Source organism: Microcaecilia unicolor, chromosome 6, assembly GCF_901765095.1.
Source record: "Microcaecilia unicolor chromosome 6, aMicUni1.1, whole genome shotgun sequence".
NCBI classification, from domain to species: domain Eukaryota; kingdom Metazoa; phylum Chordata; class Amphibia; order Gymnophiona; family Siphonopidae; genus Microcaecilia; species Microcaecilia unicolor.
This window is the reverse complement of record NC_044036.1, coordinates 100901702-100923745: the sequence shown is the minus strand read 5'-3', so window position 1 is coordinate 100923745 and position 22044 is coordinate 100901702. Positions and strand designations below refer to the sequence as shown.

General features: G+C 42.6%; 1 protein-coding gene across 1 annotated transcript in view; it reads right to left on the bottom strand.

Annotated features, from left to right (window-relative positions):
- NEK7 (NIMA related kinase 7) overlaps positions 1–22044 on the bottom strand; it is a 132197-nt gene that overhangs the window by 48865 nt on the left and 61288 nt on the right. The window contains exons 5-7 of the mRNA XM_030206054.1: positions 8643–8753; positions 3847–3955; positions 1344–1451 (exon numbers count right to left, since the gene is read on the bottom strand). Of these exons, the coding sequence (XP_030061914.1) occupies positions 1344–1451; positions 3847–3955; positions 8643–8753 (328 nt within the window). The remainder of the gene's footprint in view (positions 1–1343; positions 1452–3846; positions 3956–8642; positions 8754–22044) is intronic.

The window sequence follows — 22044 nt, the reverse complement described above, 5'->3', positions numbered from 1 at the left end:
TGATAACATACATGGAACATAACATATATGGAATAGATCATGGTATAGTGCCTTGTCCATTGCTGGTCAGCTTTAATGGAATAAGTTGACTGGTACCATTTGCATGCTGTTATCAATATCCCAGTACTGAATATCCAGGCTTAATTCAGCCTGTGGCTGTCAGCTGCATAAAAACCACGACTGTCATGGGCTGAATATTGGAACTTAAAATATAAATTAGAAAGGGGAGTGAAAGTGGGGAAAAAAGCAACCTCAACATTTCTATAAAGCAGCATTACACACAATGTTCTATAAGCCATATAATGTGACAGCACTGTAAATGCGTGATTGATACACAAAGCACAAACAGAATTATGCATTCATGCTATAAATATATCTGTATATCACTATTTTCAAAAGCTATTATACAGACATATATATCATATTTCTGTATTTATTTAACCCATTAGCTTCCTCTAGTTCCTGTAGGCCTCAAACTGGAAATACAGCTGAGATCCTGGAATTATTAGCCTTCATTCACAATTATCTTTGAAATCTTCCTTATTATAGCCCTGGGGTTTTTTTTTACATCAAGTATAATTGCTTGTATAGTATGTTTAGAAAATTTCTAGAAACAAAAAGTTTAAAAAATGTTTTTTCATATAACTTCCCCTTACATTCCCACCAAATATACCTTGCTAGTCATTGCAGTCGCTTTCCAGTATAATATCCATGGTTATGATCCTTTCAAGACTTAGGGAACCTTTTACTAAGCTGCGTAAGTGCCTACATATGCCCAACGGGAGTCAATTTTGAGTTACTGTCTGGTTACCGTGTGGCCCCTGCGGTAATTTCATTTTTGATGCAGATCCGCTACGCACGCAGGAAAATATCAATATTCTGGTGCGCAGGCGGTAATCATCATTCTACGCGCGTAGACCGTTACCGCATGAGACCTTACTGCTAGGTCAATGGCTGGCAGTAAGATCTCAGAACCAAAATGAACACATGGCAATTTTCATTTTGCCACACGTCCATTTTCGGCAAAAATTTTAAAAGGGCATTTTTTACAGGTGCACTGAAAAATGATTCTGCGTGCACCCAAAACATGCGTCTACACTACCGTAGGTCATTTTTCAGTGCGCCTTTGTAAAAGGGCCCCTTATTCTTTTATAGCATTTGTGTTTTATTTATTTATTGTATTTGTACCCCACATTTTCCCACCTTTTTGCAGGCTCAATGTGGCTTACAGAGTATAGATATGATAACGTTATGTTAGTAAGGTATACCAAAAAAAACAAATTAAATTGTACAATAATTGGAAAAAAATGTGCTAGCAATGATTTTATGTAAAACCCTCATACCTAAAGAATGTGCAGCTGTGGTTTTGGAGCTGAAGAATCGTCCAAGGCCAAGGTCTCCAAGTTTTACTACCCCTGTGGCAGTAATGAATACATTAGCTGGTTTGATATCTGCAAAAGAACAGAAAATATGAAAAGCTTAATGTGGTTCCAGAAAAATCTGCATTGTGTAAGTTAAGTAATACAGCTGAGAAAATGCCAACATTTTGGACCAATGATCTGCAGTTTCACCAGAATATTTCACCACAGGTTTGCTGAATGAATAACCCATTACAATTGTTTGTTCTGATGCGGAGATTCCGGTTTCACACGTAAAGAATCTAGGAGTGCTTTTGGATTCAGCACTATCCTTCCAGCTTCAAATTCATTCAGTTGTAAAGAAGTCTTATTTCAAGCTGAGGCTTTTGAGCAAATTGTGACTTAATTTCACAAATGGATTTTCCGAATGTGTTACAAAGCATAGTATTGACTGGTCTTGATTATTGTAGTATTGGATATGTCAGTTTGCCAGCAACAACTCATTCGTGAAGCCACAAAACAACCCACAAGAACAAACAAAAAACTGCAGGCTCTCTAGTCTCAGCTAAGGTCATGAATGCAGAATATGACAGGGTAAATATGGGATTCATGACAGACAAGTCAAAACTGGAACTCTTGAACAACACAGGTCCCACTATGTCTGGTAGAAAACAAGTACAAAATTGCACAGTGAGAACATTATGCCAACAGTCAAACGTGGTGGTGCTAATGTGATGGTGTGGGGATGCTTTGCAGCCTCAGGAACTAGAAAACTTGCCGTTATTTAAGGAACCATGAATTCTGCACTGTACCAGAAAGTTCTTAAGGAGAATTTCCAGTCATGTCCATGAGCTGAAGCTGAAGTGTAATTGGCAAGACAATGATCCAAAACAAAAGCAAGTCTACATCTGAACAGATGAGAAGAAACAAAGTTAAAGTTTTGGACTGACCTAATCATAGTCCTAACTTGAACCCAATAGAGATGCATGAACTGTTCATTTTTAGGACCTGCCACAGCAAGAAAACCTACACATGCATCTGAATTAATTTTGTTCTGCAATGACGAATGGGCTAAGCTTCCTAAACAGTGATGTGAAAGATTGACATCAAATTATAGGAAGTGTTTGGTTGCAATTATTGCTGCTAAAGGTGGTGCAACCAGTTAAGTTTAGGGGCACTTAATCACATGATGGCAACATGGGTGTTGGATAACTTTGTTCCTTAAATAAATAATTTAAAAACTGTGTTGTGTTTACTCAGGTTCCTACTGTCTAATACAGTATTACATTTTGTTTAAAGACCAGAGACCTATCAATGTAACAAATGCAACTAGAGGAAATCAAGAGGGTGGGAAAAACTCACATCATTGTATTTACAATATTTTTACAATAAAAATTATACAAAAGCTACATTTGTTTTGAAAATGATCCCTTTCATTTAATTTCTAATTGCCCACACTATCTTAATATTTCAAATATAATCAATATATCACATCACCATTGGTGAAGGCCAAAAAAAGTAGCACTAAGTGGATGAAGTAGTAGTTTTTAAAAACTTCCAACATCAATGTTTCCTCAGGGACAGATGAGATATCTTTGAATGGTCTTGCATTAGCTGCAATAGAAGCCTATAAAAGATTTTTTCACCTAGTTCTGCTGCTTCTAAGTTTGACTGGAAAGGGTATTTTGGTACATTTATAAATAGTTCTACTACTAAAACCTATATTGTATATTAGGCACCTGTGAAAACTGTCCTTTCTTATATGTTAAAAAACATACTGCAGTTGGGGGGGGGGGGGGTTGGAAATAACGTATCTATTCCTGAAACTGTAATGGGATGCGCACATTTGAGGCATCCAGACCTAAATATCAGTGCTGGAGAAGGTGTATCAGGGCCACAAGTGATCTGAGGAGTTCATAGTTACTATACTATTCAATCTAACTTGAAGACCTGAGTGGTATACAAAAGTAAGGGTACATAAATAGGTAGAAAGGAACTACAATATGAGACAGGAAAGGAATAAATTATTCACACATAAGAATGTACAAGCTACAGAGAAGCGAGTAGGATAGGTCATAGAAGGCAAACGGGAAAAGAAGAGGGGGTGGGGAATGAGAACGGAGGGAAGGAGGGGAGAGGAAAAACAGCCAGGAATCTGAATTTTAATTCCCCCCTATAAAGGATCAGAGAACAATAAAGGCTCGATTAAAAAGCCAGGTTTTTTTTTATAGCAGTCTCAAAATTTTTAAAGGGCTACTATAAAAAACAGCTTTTTAATCAAGCCATGATACAGAGAGAAAAAAAAAAGTGTATATGTATAAAGAGAATGATGAGAAAAATGTTTTGGGAAGGAATAAGGATGATGAGGAAAAAAAAAAAAAGGATTGTTGGAAGACAAGAGAAAGAGCTCCAGAAGGGAGGGGGGAAGAAAGCTGGTGCTACTGCAACGTTTTGCATATGTCTGATGTTGTTATATATTGTAGGTTACCTCTATGCATGACGCGTCGAGAATGCATATGTTCCAATGCACTACACAGCTGTACAAAGTATTTCCAAACTGTCTTTTCAGGGATCAACCTCTTCTGTTTCTTGAAATGCTTTAAAAATAAAAACAACTTTTGAAAGAACCTTTAACACAAGTAAGTTTTTATTAGTTAAGGGGTCCTTTCACTAAGGTGCATTAGGCACTTACCCCAGTATTCTATATAGGGCACCTAGAGATCGGCGTCGAAATCTGCGCAGATTCTATAACAATGTGTATAATTTTAACAAGCTAATGAGCACTGATAACACTTAACAACGAGCACTAATTGGCACCGATTAGAATTTAGGCACACAATTTGCTAAGTGTATTCTGTAATGATGTGCACGGAAACTTGTCACACACACAGGCAAAAGGGGGCATTATGGGCAGGGAAATGGGCATTTCGTGGGTGTTCCAAAATTTGCATGCCTAGTTATAGAATATGGCCCAGTGCGCCTAAATCTATGCCCTGGGATTTCCACCATGTTTTCACTGATGTAAATGGATGTTCGCAGATTTAGGCACTGAAATATCAACTAAGCGTATTCTATAATTGGCGCCTACACCTAGGCACCGATTATAGAATACGCTTAGTCGGCACAAATATATATAGAATATATATAGAATCTCCCCCTGAACGCACAAATTAGTACATATGAACTGCTACCTCAAAAACACACTAACCGATTTTCTATAAAATTTAGCAGTTAGTGCATGCTAATTCATGCATTAAGGGGCCATTTTAAAAAGCGGTGGTAAGCCCAACGCGGGCTTACCACATGCTAATGTGGAGCTACTACCGGCCCAACGTTGGCACTGGCAATAGTTCCAGCCCAGGCGCGCGCCATTTCCAGTGCTAGGGAAAACTGGCCTGTACTTTTTTAACTTGGTGCTAACCCGGCAGTAATCAGGAAGCATCGCTGAGTTAGTGCGGGAGCCTTTACCGCCACCCTCAATGGGTGACAATAAGTGCTCCCCTCACATGGCCCTTTTTATCACAGCTTGGTAAAAGGACCCCTAAGGCCATTTTGTGTTATACGGTCGTGATTAGGCAGGGCATGGGTGGATAATGGGCAGAGAGTATATTGCAGTTAGTGTGTGGAACATACACACACTGTCAATTGTGCAATCAGCGTGGAGGTGCTGACTGCATCTGCGCTAACTGCAATCTGGTACTACGTGCTAACAAGCATTTTAATGTAGGCCCTGCAAAGGATATTCTGGGAACATCTCCCAAAAGTTGATGCATTAAATTTGCACTGACCTTGCATTAATTTATTGTGTTAAGTCGCTGTAACTGGAAAACCTAACGCACTTTAGTAAAATGACCCCTAAATGTGCTAAATATTCTCTAATTAGTGCTTTATGAAAAAAATGGATCAAACTGTACTGATTAATGAAATATCATGATTCTTCTCTCTCTACACGTCAATTTCTGCTAGACCAGTATTTCCCAACCTTTTTGCATTTGCGGACCGGCAAAATGGTTGAGAAATTCTTTGTGGATCGGAACCCCCCCCCCCCCCCCCCCCCCAAAATAAAAAAAACCTATTGATCCCCTTGTCAACTTTAAAAAAAAAAAAAAAAGTTGGTGGGGATCTCAAGCCCCACCAGCTGAAAACCTCCCCTCAGTGGTGATGAAAATGCTGTTCTCCACCTCAAGAGTCTGTGAAAGCTCCCTAAGCCAACACTGGCACATGCCTAGTTTTTGTGCATGTGCTGAAAACTGAGCATGTGTAGGTGTGGTGTTGGCAGATCCCAGCCAGCTACCAACTAAAATTACCTTGTTTTGCATGGACCAGCAAAACAAATTTTGCAGACCAGTAGGTGGGAAACACTGTGCTAGGCAATTTATTCATAAAATGGGAATAATAAAGCTTTATTCCATTGTCTTCATTATTTCACAAAGTGAAGTTGAAAAAAATCTTGTGGATCAATATTCAAAAGGGTTTAACTGCAGGCAGAAGAAGCTCCTGCACAGTGAAGCACGCTGAGCTGGCCACCCGGCAATATTCAGTGGCACTTAGGGGCCCTTTTACAAAGGTGCACTGAAAAATGGTCTGCGGTAGTGTAGGCGCGTGTTTTGGGCGTGTGCAGAATCATTTTTCAGCGTACCTGTAAAAAATGCCTATTTTTACATTTTTGCCAAAAATGGACATGCAGCAAAATGAAAATTCAACTTAACGTGACCTCACAGTTTTGGAGTGGGGACTGTTCATCAATGACTCAATATTATGTCCCAAACATCCAACTTTAGCTGGTACAGTTCAATCTCTCACATAAATTATTCTCTAGATTTTTTAGATTTTTTTCGGGGGTCATCAGATAATTTCATCAGCAACTCCCATCTGGGCACAGCGCCCCACTAGCCATAGCGCTGTGTATATCTTCATAAATCCACCTGATAATTTTTTTTTATATCTAAACTTTTTAAATTATATAGACTTTTTAAAAAACATTTCACTGTTTCCACACCATACACTGCGTACTTAACTTAAACAGCAGCCTTGCAACTTGATCAAACCTCTGCCAACCACTAGTACAGCACTGGGTAGAGTGTCAACATACTCTTGAAGAGATTCAGTGGCGCATTATTGACCATGTCCAGCTAGGCTGGGAAGGAGGTGATGCTGGTCGTATATTAAATTACAAAGAACAGAGGTGGATCTTTCATCTGAAGACTTTAAATCCAGGTGGATTAAATTCTGAAATAGACTGGTGGTCCATTAGTTTGAGTGACAGCGAAAGGACCCTGTTAGAAGACTGCTTTTTGATCAGCTGGGAGCTATTTAATTGAAGAACTCCGCGTCAGACGCCGTGGCCATCTTTTCTCTTCATTTTTGTAAGAACAGACAATGAGGTACAGCTTCTTAACGTTATATAGAAGAGTAAAATATCATGTAGGTTTGTGTATATGTATATTTATAGTTAAAAATGAAGACTTCAGCAGCATATATTAATGAATGATATTTATTTCAGCAAACCTCTACCCTGAAGAAGAATTTCGAAACCTGGCCTGGTTGGCAGAGGTTTGATCGAGTTGCAAGGCTGCTGTTTAAGTTAAGTACACAGTGTATGGTGTGGAAACAGTGAAATGTTTTTTAAAAAGTCTATATAATTTAAAAAGTTTAGATATAAAAAAAATTATCAGGTGGATCTATGAAGATATACACAGCGCTATGGCTAGTGGGGCGCTGTGCCCAGATGGGAGTTGCTGATGAAATTATCTGATGACCCCCGAAAAAAATCTAAAAAATCTAGAGAATAACTTATGTGAGAGATTGAACTGTACCAGCTAAAGTTGGATGTTTGGGGCAAAATGAAAATTGCCACGCGTCCATTTGGGGTCTGAGACCTTACTGCCAGCCACTGACCTAGTGGTAAAGTCTCATGTGGTAACCGGGTGATAATGGCCTAAGCGCGTCAAAATGCCACTTGGCAGGTGTCCATTGTGCACGTCCAAAAATTAAAAAAAAATTCAGACGCGCGCCAAAAATGAAATTATCGCAAGAGCAATGCGGTAGCTAGGCGGTAACCCCATTTTGGCGCGCATAGACGCTTATGCGGCTTAGTAAAAGGGCCCCTTAAGCTGGTAATGCCGCTGAATGTTGCCTGTGACCACCCGAACACTGTGCAGTTAGTGTCGGGCGATTCAGGAGCAGAGTGGATGTAGCCAGTACTTAACTGGTTAGCAGCGATATTCAGTTTTCTAACCAGTTAAATAAGCAAATAATGTTAGGACAGCCAAGGCTCGGTACATCACTGGTGCACGGAAATCCAAATTTGTGCCAATTAACTTCAATAATCTTCAATTACTGCTGTTTATTGGCTCATTACCCAGTTTAGTTGCATCTGCATCTTAGGACTGCGCACAAATTTGTCCTTTTACTTTCTCGTAAGCATCATATAGTGTACTAAGTTCCAGCTCTAGTAAGGGAACACAGTTAAGTAAAGAATATCTTTTAAAGTTGAAAGGAATTAAGTTTTTCCTTCATTTTGAGTTCATGAAGTCAAGAAGGCCAGTATCTATGAAATTCAAGAGGCACGAAGAACTACTGCAAACATATCCAAATACTGTAAAAAGGTATTCTCTGAAGGCAACAGTTTATCTGTGTGGCACCAAAAGGAATTAAATCCAGCACTTCTGGAAAAATATGCTCTGTGCATGTGTGGCACTTCTTCTGCTGCAACATTTCCACAGCTTCTTTCCGTATCCGATCAAAAGTACATATACCATGGAGAGAAACTCCCCAGAGAAATGTGGTGGGGTGGGGGAGGTAGAGAAGAGAGGGCTTGTGTCACTGGTACACTGTTGAGTTTGGAGAATAATTGTTATAGGTATGCAACGTGGTTTTCTCTGAAGACAAGAAAGTTCACAGGTCATAGAAGAGTTGCCTTCAACACAAAAAGGGAAAAACAAGAAAAGCAGCCTATCGGCAAGAATATTTTTGTTAGGTTAAATTTCTTATGCATCATTTAACAAGGGAAACAAAAACCATAAAATGTATCAAAGTAGAACATTTTTTTCTGTGCAAATGTATTTTCTTGTTTTTTTTTTAAATTATAAATTCAAAACTTTAAAAATTCGTTTATAAGATAGAATACTCAAATAAATTCAATATCCATTCATTTGCACGACTCATTTGCACTGGTTTTCAACCGTTTAGATACAATATAAATATGAAAAAGAGGACTATACCTGCATTTATACAGTAAACAATTGCAACAAAATGGAAGTATTCAAGCTACAAAAACTGTACCTTTATCATTCTAGATAGATCACCAGCATCTGCCAACTCCAATACTATGTTTAGCTCATTGTCTTCAATGAATGAAGCATAATATTTAATTACATTTGGATGGTTCAGTTGCTAGGAAAGAAAATAAATTACCATTTAAATGATATGAAAATGTTTCTGAAATTTTGTGATACAAGTTTTATTTATTGTAAAGACAGACAACTCTGTCCAACTATTAAAACAGATTTCAAAGGACAATTTCAAATTACAACTTAAGGGGGTCCTTAAACTAAGAAGCCTTAGGCGCCAATGAGCGGAGGAGTAGCCTAGTGGTTAGTGCAGTGGACCTTGACCCTGGGGAACTGAGTTCGAGTCCCACTGCAGCTCCTTGTGACTGTGGGCAAGTCACTTAACCCTCCATTGCCCCTGGTACAAAAATAAGTACGTGAATATATGTGAACCGCCTTGAATGTAGTTGCAAAAACCTCAGAAAGGCGGTATATCAAGTCCCATTTCCCTTCCCATCTAATGCAGGAGACAAAGGCTAATGCAGGACGTGCTAATGCATTCTGTATTAGCTTTGGGATTTGCACACAGTAATCACGTGCTAATTATTTATTAAATCTCTTTTTTGAGAGGGCATCTCAGGGGTGGACAGTGGATGTTCCTGCACTAACCAGTTAGCGTATCTACATTACCGCACACTGTTTAGCACATGGCAATTTTTAAAAATGGTCAAATGCTAATGGAAACATTAGCGCACAGCCATGAATGAAATAAATGGGGGAAAAAAAATAAGCATTGGGTTTGTTTGTTTTTTTTAATGGCAGCAGTAAAAATAGCCTTAGCACGTAGGAATGGCTCGCAAAAAGGTGAATTAAGGCCATTTGTTACCACAACTTAGTAAAAGGACCCCTAAGTAATTTTCATATGCATATTTTTGCATTCATAGCACAAAATTATTATAACTATAGTACACCCAACATACTGCACAATTTAAATATACAGCAAGACTAGAGGGCTAAATTGTGAAATCAGAAGTATATCATGCAAGCATTTTTAACCAAAAAGACCAGGAACATGAACTTTGGAGCGCCAGGATTTCCTGTGATGTCATTCTTCCTCATGGCTGCTTAACCTGAAAGCTCTGGGAAGCTCAGGCAATGTCTTCTTGCTAGCAAGTCAATTAATAAGGGGAAAAAAATGCACCCGGTGAGATCAGAAGTGATTGAGGAACCTTTATGCTGTAGATGGTGAGAGAAGATGGTGAACCGCTTGCCACGCAGCCATTTCAGGAGGGAGGGAAGCACCACCACCAATTGAGGTAGTGGGTAAGGGCTCCAGAACTAACCAGTCGGTAACGGGGCAGCACTTGGTGATGCTCAATTACCACTGGGTAAGCACCGGTGCATAAAAATAGAAAGTATTTTTGTAGCACCAGAAATGGCGTGCGCAAGGGGTGGGAACTACCGCCAGGCACCTGCAATAGCTGCAGATTGATCAATTTGATATTATACAAGACACCATAATAGCAGTCCATCAGTTGGATAAAGATCTTTCCAGTCCTATTAATATAACAGAATTAGAAAAGGTTCAAAGAAGAGCGACATATGAGGAAAGGCTAAAGAGGTTAGGTTTCTTCAGCTTGGAAAAGAGACAGTTGAGGAGGGGAAATGATTGAGGTCTATAAAATCCTGAGTGGTGTAAAACAGGTATAGGTGACTCAATGTCTCATGCGTTCAAAAAGTACAAAGACCAGGGGACACTCAGTGAAATTACATGGAAATACTTTTAAAACATATAGAAGTACCTAGGAAGTCTGACAAATGATTTAATAAAGAGTTATTGTCATTAAAACAAAAATGTAGAAAACAGAAGAAATTTTCAACAGAGGAAAATAAAACTGCCTGGAGGAATGCATTAAAACTTATAAATCTAAAATAGCATGCAGCAAGAAAGAATATTATTCCACATTAATAGGACAGATAAAACGGATCCTAAGAAACTAATTAGGCTAGTAAATTCTTTGGCTAAAGTAGATGATTTAATTACAATGAATAGGTCAGCTGTTCCCAGTGCAGCTCATTTTAGCTTTTTATTTCAGAAATAAGATTGAAGCTCATGTAAAATGTAGATGAAGAAACTTCAAAGAATCCATTAGATAAAATATGGGAAGAGTTCGGTACGGCTATGGTGGAAGCTCTCAGAGAATTGTTGAGAAAATATGCAAAATTGCATTGTATTTTAGTTGTCTGTCCCATTTATCTGATGAAGGGGGCTTCCTCATCTTTCACACGCGGTCGCAGACTGATTAATTAGTCAACTGTGGCTTGGTAACTTCCCTATACTGGGTACTGATCTAGTCATAACACCTATTCTTAAGAACTGTAAGGGTAATATAAGAACATAAGAACAGCCATACAGGGTTAGAACAATGGTCCATCTAGCCCAGTATCCTGCTTCCAACAGTGGCCAATCCAGGTCACAAGTACCTGGCAGAAACTCAATTAGTAACACCATTCCATGCTACCAATCCCAGGGCAAGCAGTGGCTTCGCTATGTCCATCTCAATAACAGACTATGGACTTTTCCTCCAGGAACTTGTCCAAACCTTTTTTTAAAACCCAAATACGCTAGCTGCTGTTATCACATCCTCTGGCACCGAGTTTCAACTATTCGTTGAGTGAAAAAATATTTATTAATTGAAGGGACAATTTCATCCAAAATATTTCTACTGACCCGATTCCAGTCTTGTATCCTCTCTCTTCTCTTTAGTCCACCATGCAATAGTGGCTTTTGAGGCCACGTTCCCCTTATCGAATCTAGCCATGAGGATGAAAGGTAAGCTGAGTGGCAAAATTGGTAACCTTAAGGTACCAAGTAAGTAAATGGTGAATATCAAGACAATAATTCCTTCCATATTCCTCCTTCTGAAAGGATGGAAGAAATAAAAGGTTGGTTCAAGCAAAAATTGAAAATTATCGTAAGAAGAAAGGAAGGAACCGTGCGAATAGTCACTCCAGCTTCCAAAAAAATGGAGGAACAGGTCTTGACAAGATAAAGCTTGAAGCTCAGAAACTCGTCATGCAGAATAAATAGTAACTAAGAAAACTATCTTGAGATTAAGATCTTTCAGAATGGACTTCTTAAGAGGATCAAAGGGGGCTTTCTAACAGCCCAAAGAACAAGGTTAAGGTGCAATTTGAACAAAGATGAAATAGAGGAGGATTAAGATGAGTGACCCCTCTTAAACATATAACATCAAGATGTGTTGCTAAAGAGCAATTCATGGGTCCTTGGTAACCAGCCAAAGAGAGCGGGAGGCTAGATCCTTCTTAAGGCCACCCTGCAAGGCAAACACAATTTGAGGCAAAGAAGAGATATGACTTTCTGTACACCAAGTTTCAGAAAGTCTCCAGAATCGAGAATAGGTTGAATTAGTTGAATGCTTTCTTGCTTAAACAGCCTTTCTTTCTCAAAATTGAACTCTCAAAAGCCATGCCTTAAGACTCTTCCTACCAATGGAACCCTGCAGAAGTAGATACTGATGGAGAGGCTGTAGGCGAATCAGGTCCACATACTACGGTCTTATAGGCCAGTCTGGAGCAAATCAGACTAGTCCTTGATATAGAAGGAGTCAGTGAAGAATCCTGCCTATCACTGGCCTTGGGGAGAAAACAAAAACCAGCAGTTGGCCATGGCTGAAGGAGCATACAGAGGCCTTCTGAGCCAGACTGTTTACCCGCTGAAGAAACCAGGAACTTTGGCCTTTTGATGAGAGACCATGAAACTGAAAATCAGAGTGCCCCATCTCTGTGTGACCAGATTGAAAATCTCTGGAGAGAGTTCCCATTCCCCGGGATTGAGTGAGTTTCTGCCAAGGTTCCCTGCAATGAATGACGCTAAGCGCAGTGGGAGATTCCTTTCCGCCCAGTGAAGAAGGCATGCTTCAATCGCTAATGAGGCATGCCACGTGCTTCCCTGTCTTTTTATGTACCCCACAGCTGTCGCATTCACACCGGATGCATTTGTATCGGATGATGCTTAAAAATAGCCTGAAAGGTTAGCAGGGCTTGCATATTGCAAGTAGCTCTAGGTGATTAACCATCCAAATGGACTCCACTTGTGTCCACAGTGTGGTGGAAGCACTGTGGGGATGCTAAGGAAGCTCCGTGGCAGAAATGCTTGACTGGAGCCACCAGAACATGTTGGCTTTGGCTCAGGGAGTCCAAAAAAGACAGAAGCTGTCATTCTGAAACACGGAAGACCATGTGAGCCCTGGCCCAGGGAACATCAAGAGTTGCCGCCATATAACCTATAACCTGGACATAATTCCATGCCCAAGGGTTCAGCGTTTGCAGCAAAAAAAAAAAAAAAAAAACATACTCAAGTCTGAAGCTTGTCACTTCAGCAATCCAGCAAAAACACCTTGCCTTGCAAAGTGTCAAAGCAAACCCTCAAATACTCCAGAGACTGAGTGGAAACTAGATGACTCTCTGGAAGATTGATGACTCATCCTAGGGATTGTAAAAACCAAATCACTCTGAATGTAGCCTGATGACTGTCCAGCAGAGAAGACGCTGAATAATCAGTCATCCAGATAAGGACATACTAAGATACCCTCTTTCCACAGAAATGATGCCATCATTACTATGACCTTGTAGGTGGTCCTTGATGCCACAGACAGCCCAAATGGTCTTGCTTGAAACCAGAAGTGCTCTCCAAGGACAGCAAATTGGAGAGAACACTTGGTCTCAAGGAGGCCTACTTTCATATTTCAATCTGGCCACCCGAACAAAAGGTGAGAAATTCCTCTGGCTAAACTGCTGCTATGACTGACCATAAGATTTCCATTCTGAAGTGTTTGACTTCCAAAAAATTGTTTACCTCACTGGACAAAAGGAGCCACCTTTTCATTGGGACCACAAAATAGAAGGAATAATGTCCCTCACCATGTTCATGACTTGAAAGCGGAAAGAATGGACTTCCTTTTTTGTGCAAAGCTTTGCATGGGGACTCCAAGAAAAAAAAAAGCCTATGATTGGAGAGAACTAATTTATAAGCCTTCTTAGAACAGTGGGTTCTGAATAGTATCAGTCATGATCTTGGTCCTCTCCTCGTAAAAATGGGATAAGCTCCTCCTGCCACCTCCAATAAAGAATGGACCTGTACCCCAACTAGGCGATATCTTATTCATACACCTAGTGGTTTTAATAGCCCCTGATATAGTCCTAGAAGGGGTGAAACATGGCCTTATTAGGCTACTGTTTATTTTAATTGTTGTTACAAATAAATATATTTCTCCAAGGCCCAGTTCTTTTGATCTTCTCTTTTTTTTTTTTACACCATGCTAGCTTCTTAGTGCTAGCCATTTTTGGGTTAGAAGAAACAGGGTATGCGCACTTCCAGTGCTCTGGTGATATAGGAAGATAACTTCTATTTGGAAAACATGCATAGCCGGAGCTTCATCAACAATGAGCTAATCCTCCTCAATAAGGTCAGAAACTAGAGAGGGCAGTGAGGCAGCACAGACTGCCCCTTCAGATGGCACTGGGAATGGTGGAGAAAATTAATCTCCTTGTGACTCTGGGCAAGTCACTTAATCCTCCATTGCCCCAGGTACAAATAAGTAACTGTATATAATATGTAAGCCGCATTGAACCTGCTATGAGTGGGAAAGCGCGGGGTACAAATGTAACAAAAAAAAAATCTGGCTCAGGCACAGTGTCAAGCTGACCTTTCCTTCTTTTTTTTTTTTTAAGGTGGTGTCTACCCTAAAGAGATGAATGAGATACACCCCGAGTGTCAGAGGACAGATGCGTTTTCTTTTAATGAATAAGCTTGATGGAGCAATAAAAATCTTAGGTTTAAATGGCTCCTGTGAGGAAGAAGGAGCAGTATTGTTAGCCATATGAGGAAGAGGAAGTAAACTGTGCAAATACTGAAATTTAAGCTTCATAAAATGGCAGAGTAGAGCTCACCCACAGGATTTGAAACCAGGGTTTCTAAAACAGCTGCTGGTGCCGTTGTCCAAGCCGCAGCAGTGACAGACAGGCAAGGAGAATAATGTCCCAAGTTTGCTGTGCAGAAACCTGACGGCCCTTCCACCACCAATACCAAATCTGAAGGCTCTGATCCCAAGGGACATCCCGAACAGTGTCCTATGCTTTTCTTTGTCTCACAATGAGAGCAACGCTCAACAGTCCCAGCAGACATAGGAAGGAAATGAAAGCAAAAACTGCAAATCAGTCCAACTTTGTAGTAAAATGGTATATTTACTAAAGTTGTGAAAGACTGACAGATCACCAATTTCTATGAAGAAGTTTCCAGTGGGCACAGACTTAAATCAATTTCCTCCAAAATGTAGCCACAAATATTTAGAAAATGCCAAAATCCCTAAGTGTTTTTTTTGTTTGCTTTTGTTTTTTTTTAATTCTGTGAGGAAGGAGAATGGAGCAGTGGCAGGAAGGATCACCAAGTGTACCCCTAAAATAGGCACTGCTTAAACACCTCCAGCTCAACTGAACTGAGAAACTCAGAAGAGAAGCAAAGCAGCAGAGAAGACCAGGAGCCTGTGAGAGACTGTCCATTGCCTGCTGGAGATAGAGAGCACTAAACTCAACTCTGTCATATAAAGAAGTATGCTCCTCAGTCAGTATGTTCTCTATCTCCACCTGCTGGTAGATGGTCATAACCCACAAGTCTCTGGATTTGTCTGTTGCTGATGACAAGAAAGGGAAAAGTTAAGAAACCAAGTCAGCCTGCTGTACTACAGTGGCAAGAAACTGCAGCGGCAAGTGGAGGGGTCATGAGAGCCTGGCTCAACTGGCAAGTGATTCAAGAGACAATTCTCAATACCTGGTCAACTTCAGTGGTTTCAAGAGAAGGAAAGACTTTGCAATTAATGGACTTTTCTGTATGGCTGGAACGTGTGAATATGGGGGGCAGATTTAGATTAAAAGTGTTTGAGGGGGCATGATTATGGCTGTGACTAAGTGTATGTGGGGAAGTGGGGCTCCAGCTTGTCCCATCGGCTCCAGCTTGTTCCAGTTCAACTGATCCAGCTACTTCCTGCCTGTTCATCTACTCCAGCCTGCCCGATCCTGCTTCTCCCTGACTGCTCCAGTCCATCGGCTCCAGCTTGGCCCATCGGCTACAGCTTGTTCCAGTTCAACTGATCCAGCCTCTTCCTACTTATTCATCTTCTCCAGCCTGCCTGATCCTGCTTCTCCCTGGCTGCTCCAGTCCTTCGGCTCCAGCTTGCTCCATCGGCTCCAGCTTGTTCCAGTTCATCTGATCCAGCTACTTCTTGCCTGTTCATCTACTCCAGCCTGCCCGATCCTGCTTCTCCCTGGCTGCTCCAGTCCATCGGCTCCAGCTTGTTCCAGTCCGTCTATTCCAGCTTCCCCCAGCCTCTCCCAGTCCGTCTGCTCCAAGTTGTTCCAGTCCCCCTGACCCAGCTTCTCCCTGCTCCCTCCAATCCATCTGCTCCAGCCTACTTGTTCCAGTCCATCAGCTCCAGCGTGTTCCAGCCTGCCTGTCCCAGCTGCTCTAGCATGTTCCAGTCCAGCTGCTCCAACGTGTTCCAGTCTGCCAGACCCTGCATCCCCCTGCTCGCTACAGTCCATATGCTCCAGCCTGCTTGTTCCAGTCCATCTGCTCCACCATGTTTCAACTCTCCTGATCCAGCCCCTAGCCAATCAACCTGTCTGCTAGCCAATCACCTGTTCCTGCCTGCCTGCTAGCCAATCAACCTGCCTGCTCAGCCATTGACTTACCTACCTGCCTGCCAGCTTTTCAGCCATAGACTTACCTAATCGCCAACCCAAAACCCTGCTTCAAGCCCTATCTATCTGCTTAATACTTCAGTCATTACATACTCACCCATTAACACCTGTTAACTGTTAACTGCTCAACACCTCAGTCACTATATAGTCACCTGCTACACCTCAGTCACTACCTATGGCCCCTGTCCATGTTCTCTTCCTTGCCCTGTCCCTTCCTAATCTTCTTTCCCCCCCACTCCCACTGTCTACCATTAGAACTACCCGCTGCCCTCCCACCCTGCCCGCAACCACAATACCCTATTCACCTCTATCCCTCACCTCACCATCCCTCTTGTCCCCCTCCTCCTTCCTGGCTCTCAACCTTCGGCACTTCCTTCCTACCATTCACCCATCCCCTTTCCTCCTAAGTACACTCCGTCTTCGTCGCCTTCGTCGCCCGACCTCCCCCACCCTCCTCCGCACTCTCTTGCTCCTCCTCCTGCTATCCGCAGGAGACATTAACCCTAATCCGGGTCCCCCCCACCTGTCCCCATCCTATCCTTGTGAACGGTCCCGGGATGTTTCCAATCTCGTCTCTATTCCCCTCCTTCCCCCCTCCTCCCTCCCCTTCTCATGCGCCTTGTGGAATGCCCACTCAGTCTGCAACAAACTGCCTCTCACCCACGATCTCTTTATCTCTCGCTCCCTTCAACTGCTCGCCCTCACCGAAACCTGGATCTCCCCGGAAGACACTGCCTCAGTTGCAGCCCTCTGCCATGGAGGCTATCTCTTCTCCCACACGCCCCGCCCAATCGGCCGTGGCGGAGGCGTTGGACTACTACTATCACCCTCCTGTAGTTTCCAACCCCTCCACCTACCGCAATCTCACTGCTTCCCATCCTTCGAAGTCCATTCCATCCGGCTATTCTACCCGCTACCACTCAGAGTGGCAGTCATTTACCGCCCCCCAGATAAATCCTTCCCTTCCTTCCTTACCGACTTTGATGCTTGGCTCTCTGTCTTTCTTGACCCCTCATCTCCATCCCTCATTCTCGGAGACTTTAACGTACATGCTGATGACCTATCCGACCCCCATACTTCTAAGTTCCTCACCCTAACATCCTCCTTCAACCTCCAGCTGTGCTCTACCACCCCTACTCACCGTGACGGACATTGTCTTGACCTCGTCCTCTCCTCCTCCGGCTCACCCTCCAATTTCCACGTCTCAGCTCTTCCTCTCTCCGACCATCACCTGATCACATTCACACTTCTTCACTCCCCCCCCCCCTCCACCCCGTCCAACTTTAACCACCACCTCCAGGAACCTCCAGGCTATTGACCCCTCCACCCTATCATCTACTATCTCTAATCTCCTCCCCTCCATCACGTCCCTCGTAACTGTCGACACAGCGGTCTCCGCTTACAATACCGCTCTCTCCTCTGCTTTGGACACCCTCGCGCCATCCATCTCCCGTCCCACAAAGCGCACCAATCCCCAGCCCTGGCTGACTCCTTGCATCCGTTACCTTCGCTCCTGCACCCGATCCGCTGAGCGCCTCTGGAGGAAATCTCGTACCCTTTCAGACTTCCTCCACTACAAATTCATGCTATCCTCCCTCCACTCCTCCCTATTCCGTGCAAAACAGGACTACTACACCCAATTGACCAATTCTCTCAGCTCCAACCCTCGTCGTCTCTTCACCACCCTTAACTCCCTCCTAAAAGTGCCCCCCGCTCCTACTCCCCCTTCTCTCTCTCCTCAATCACTGGCCAACTACTTCCGCGACAAAGTGCAAAAGATCAACCTTGAGTTCACGACCAAACCTCCACCTCCCCTTCACCCTTTAACCCTCTCCCTCAACCAACCTACCCAGGTCTCCTTCTCCTCCTTTCCTGAGATCACCGAGGATGAAACTTCCCGCCTTCTTTCCTCCTCGAAATGCACCACCTGTTCCTCTGATCCCATCCCCACCAACCTACTCAACACTATCTCCCATACTGTCACCCCCGCCATCTGTCGCATCCTCAACCTCTCTCTCTCCACGGCAACTGTCCCTGACACCTTCAAACACGCTGTTGTCACACCTCTCCTAAAAAAACCTTCACTTGACCCTACCTGCCCCTCTAACTACCGCCCCATCTCTCTTTTACCCTTCCTTTCCAAATTACTTGAGCGCGCCGTTCACAGCCGCTGCCTTGACTTTCTCTCCTCTCATGACATCCTCGATCCACTTCAATCCGGTTTTCGCCCTCTGCACTCAACAGAAACAGCACTCTCTAAAGTTTGCAATGACCTGCTCCTGGCCAAATCCAGAGGTCATTACTCCATCCTCATCCTCCTCGATCTTTCCGCCGCGTTTGACACTGTCAACCATGATTTACTTCTTGCCACGCTATCCTCTTTTGGATTCCAAGGCCCTGTCCTCTCCTGGTTCTCCTCTTATCTCTCCCACCGCACCTTCAGGGTACACTCCCATGGATCTTCCTCCACTCCCATCCCACTATCTGTTGGAGTTCCCCAGGGATCTGTCCTTGGACCCCTTCTCTTCTCAATCTACACCTCTTCCCTGGGCTCGCTGATCTCGTCTCATGGTTTCCAGTATCATCTTTATGCTGATGACACTCAGCTATACCTCTCCACACCTGACATCACCGCGGTGACCCAGGCCAAGGTATCGGCCTGTTTATCCGACATCGCGGCATGGATGTCCAACCGCCACCTGAAGCTGAACATGTCCAAGACCGAGCTCCTCGTCTTTCCTCCCAAACCCACTTCTCCTCTTCCTCCACTCTCTATCTCTGTTGATAACACCCTCATCCTCCCCGTCCCATCTGCCCGCAACCTCGGAGTCATCTTCGACTCCTCCCTCTCCTTCTCTGCGCATATCCAACAGACTGCCAAGACCTGTCGCTTCTTCCTCTTCAACATCAGCAAAATTCGCCCTTTCCTCTCTGAGCACACCACCAGAACTCTCGTCCACGCTCTCATTACCTCTCGCCTTGATTACTGCAACTTACTCCTCACCGGCCTCCCACTCAGCCATCTATTCCCCCTTCAATCAGTTCAGTACGCTGCTGCACGTCTTATATTCCGCCAAAACCGATATACTCATATCACCCCTCTCCTCAAATCACTTCATTGGCTTCCAATCAGATATCGCATACAATTCAAGCTCCTCCTCCTCACCTACAAGTGCACTCAGTCTGCGGCTCCTCACTACCTCTCCACCCTCATCTCCCCCTATGTTCCCGCCCGTAACCTCCGCTCACAGGACAAAGCCCTTCTCTCAGTACCCTTCTCCACCACTGCCAACTCCAGGCTCCGCTCATTCTGCCTTGCTTCACCCTATGCCTGGAACAATCTTCCTTTACCCATACGCCATGCCCCCTCCCTACCCATCTTCAAATCTCTGCTTAAAACTCACCTCTTCTATGCTGCCTTCGGCGCCTAACCGCTCTAGATAGACAGAATGCCCCAATCTATCCCCTCTATTAGATTAACTGCTCACTCGTCCTCTAGATTGTTCACTTGTCTTTAGATTGTTCTCTTGTCTTTTAGATTGTAAGCTCTTTGAGCAGGGACCGTCCTTCTATGTTTAAATTGTACAGCGCTGCGTAACCCTAGTAGCGCTTTAGAAATGCTAGTTAGTAGTAGTAGTACAGTACACATGCTTAGAGGGGTTAATATGTGAATTGCTGCTAAAAGAACTGAGCTGGGGGCTATGGCTCACAATGGTGAGGTCTATTTAGGAGGGATATTGGAATCCCTTAATTTTAGAGAAGAGGGGTTGATGAGGATGAGATACAAAAGGGATTGGGGAACAGGTTAAGGAGAATTTTGGATCGATGATAATAGCAGGGGCAGGTTAAAAGTGCTAATGGAGGTGTAGCAGGATTTATTTGAAAAAACTGGTATATCAAATCTATAAAAAAGACCAAACAAAAATAAACTGCATAATGATTGGATTAAAAGTTAGTAACCTTGAATATTAGGAGGTCAGATTATATCAGGAAAAGGCAACTGTAACTTAAAGAGCTGCTATGAACAGGAAAGGATCGCTTACCGCCTTTCTGTGGTACAACCAAAGCAGTTTACATTTATGCTGTGCAGGTTCCCTCTCTCTCCCCACTTTGAACAAAGGAATAAGGCTAGTAAACTTATAGCATTAAAGATATTTTTATAGTCACAATTATATAACAAAAATAAAAGATAATGAATTTAGAGAGCGTAAATGATAAGACAGTGATTTACAGAATTTTATATTATATACCACTGAATGCAGAACAAAACAGAAGGTCATACAGAGTTACCTAGAAGTAATAAAGCACCCAAAGATAGAAAGGAAGGAGGAAAACATCCTAAATAAACCTATTACAGCTCAAGAAGTTGTTACGGCTATTAAAAGGCTAACACAGGGCAAAGCACCAGGAATTGACAGATGCATTGAAAAATTCTGCAAGCTATTTGCCAGTCAATTAATGGCCTTACTGGTCAGGATGTAGAATGCTTTTCTGAAGAAAGCAAGATGCTATCATTGTTGCAAACAATGGGTATTATAATATTAAAGAAAATCCTAGCTAATTGGTGATCAATCTACTCCCAGGAAGGCCAGACCCCTTGCTGAGAGTATATTTTAAGATACTCACCAAGATTCTAGCAGAGGCACTTGCCATTAATACCAAAACTGGTCTATACCAATCAATCTGGGTTTGTTCCATGCCAATAAGATGTGGATATCAGAAAGGCCTTTGATTTAATGTAGTACACCCAAAAGAACAAGGAACCCACTTTACTTCTCATGATAGATACTAAGACATTTGATATGGTTTACTTGCCTTTTATGTTTCAACATCTACTGAGAATGGGGCTAAGAAGAAATTTTCTAAAATAAATCCAAATACTGTATGCAGGCCCCAGACCTGCTTAATGATACCTATAACAAAAGTCCTGAATTGCAAAAGAAAGAGAGAGTGACAAGGGTGTCCCCTTTCCCCACTCTTGTTCATTCTCACTATGGAACCACAAGCCCAACAAATGAGAGATAATTCAGCTATACGTAAAGTGCAAATAATGAAGACACAACATAAGATGGTCCTATTTGTAGATGATATCCAATTCATGGTAACTCATCTTGAGACTTTCCCTGGCAGAATTACTGGAGAAAATGCAGAGGTTCAGAAAGGTTTCTGAAACCTAACAGGGCAAATCTATAACTGGGTATCTTCTTTTTGGCAGCCCCGATGCCAGGCAGCGAGAACCTATTCTATAAATGGCATCACCCAGGTTCTGTTATAGAATACTAGTGTAAGCTCAGTCAGTACGCCTTACACTTAGGCGCCTACAGTTACACAAGCCACAGACCTGGTGTAACTATGGGCACTCAAATGAAGCAAGGACACACGTTACTTACTGTATTTCTGTAAGTTGTGTGGATTGACAGCCCCACGCTTGCTCCACAAATGTGAATGCCTCCCTCTCTTATTTACGCATTATGAATTATGCCACTAAAGTGAGTCCTTACAGCATAGCGATTAGGTGTTTTACTGCTACTTAAAAATTCTGTACCCTTATGCACTCAAGTGGCAGATAAATGTGGGCTCCCTATTATAGAATTGCCTTTCACATATATTCAATACTAAAGCAGAAAATTGGACAA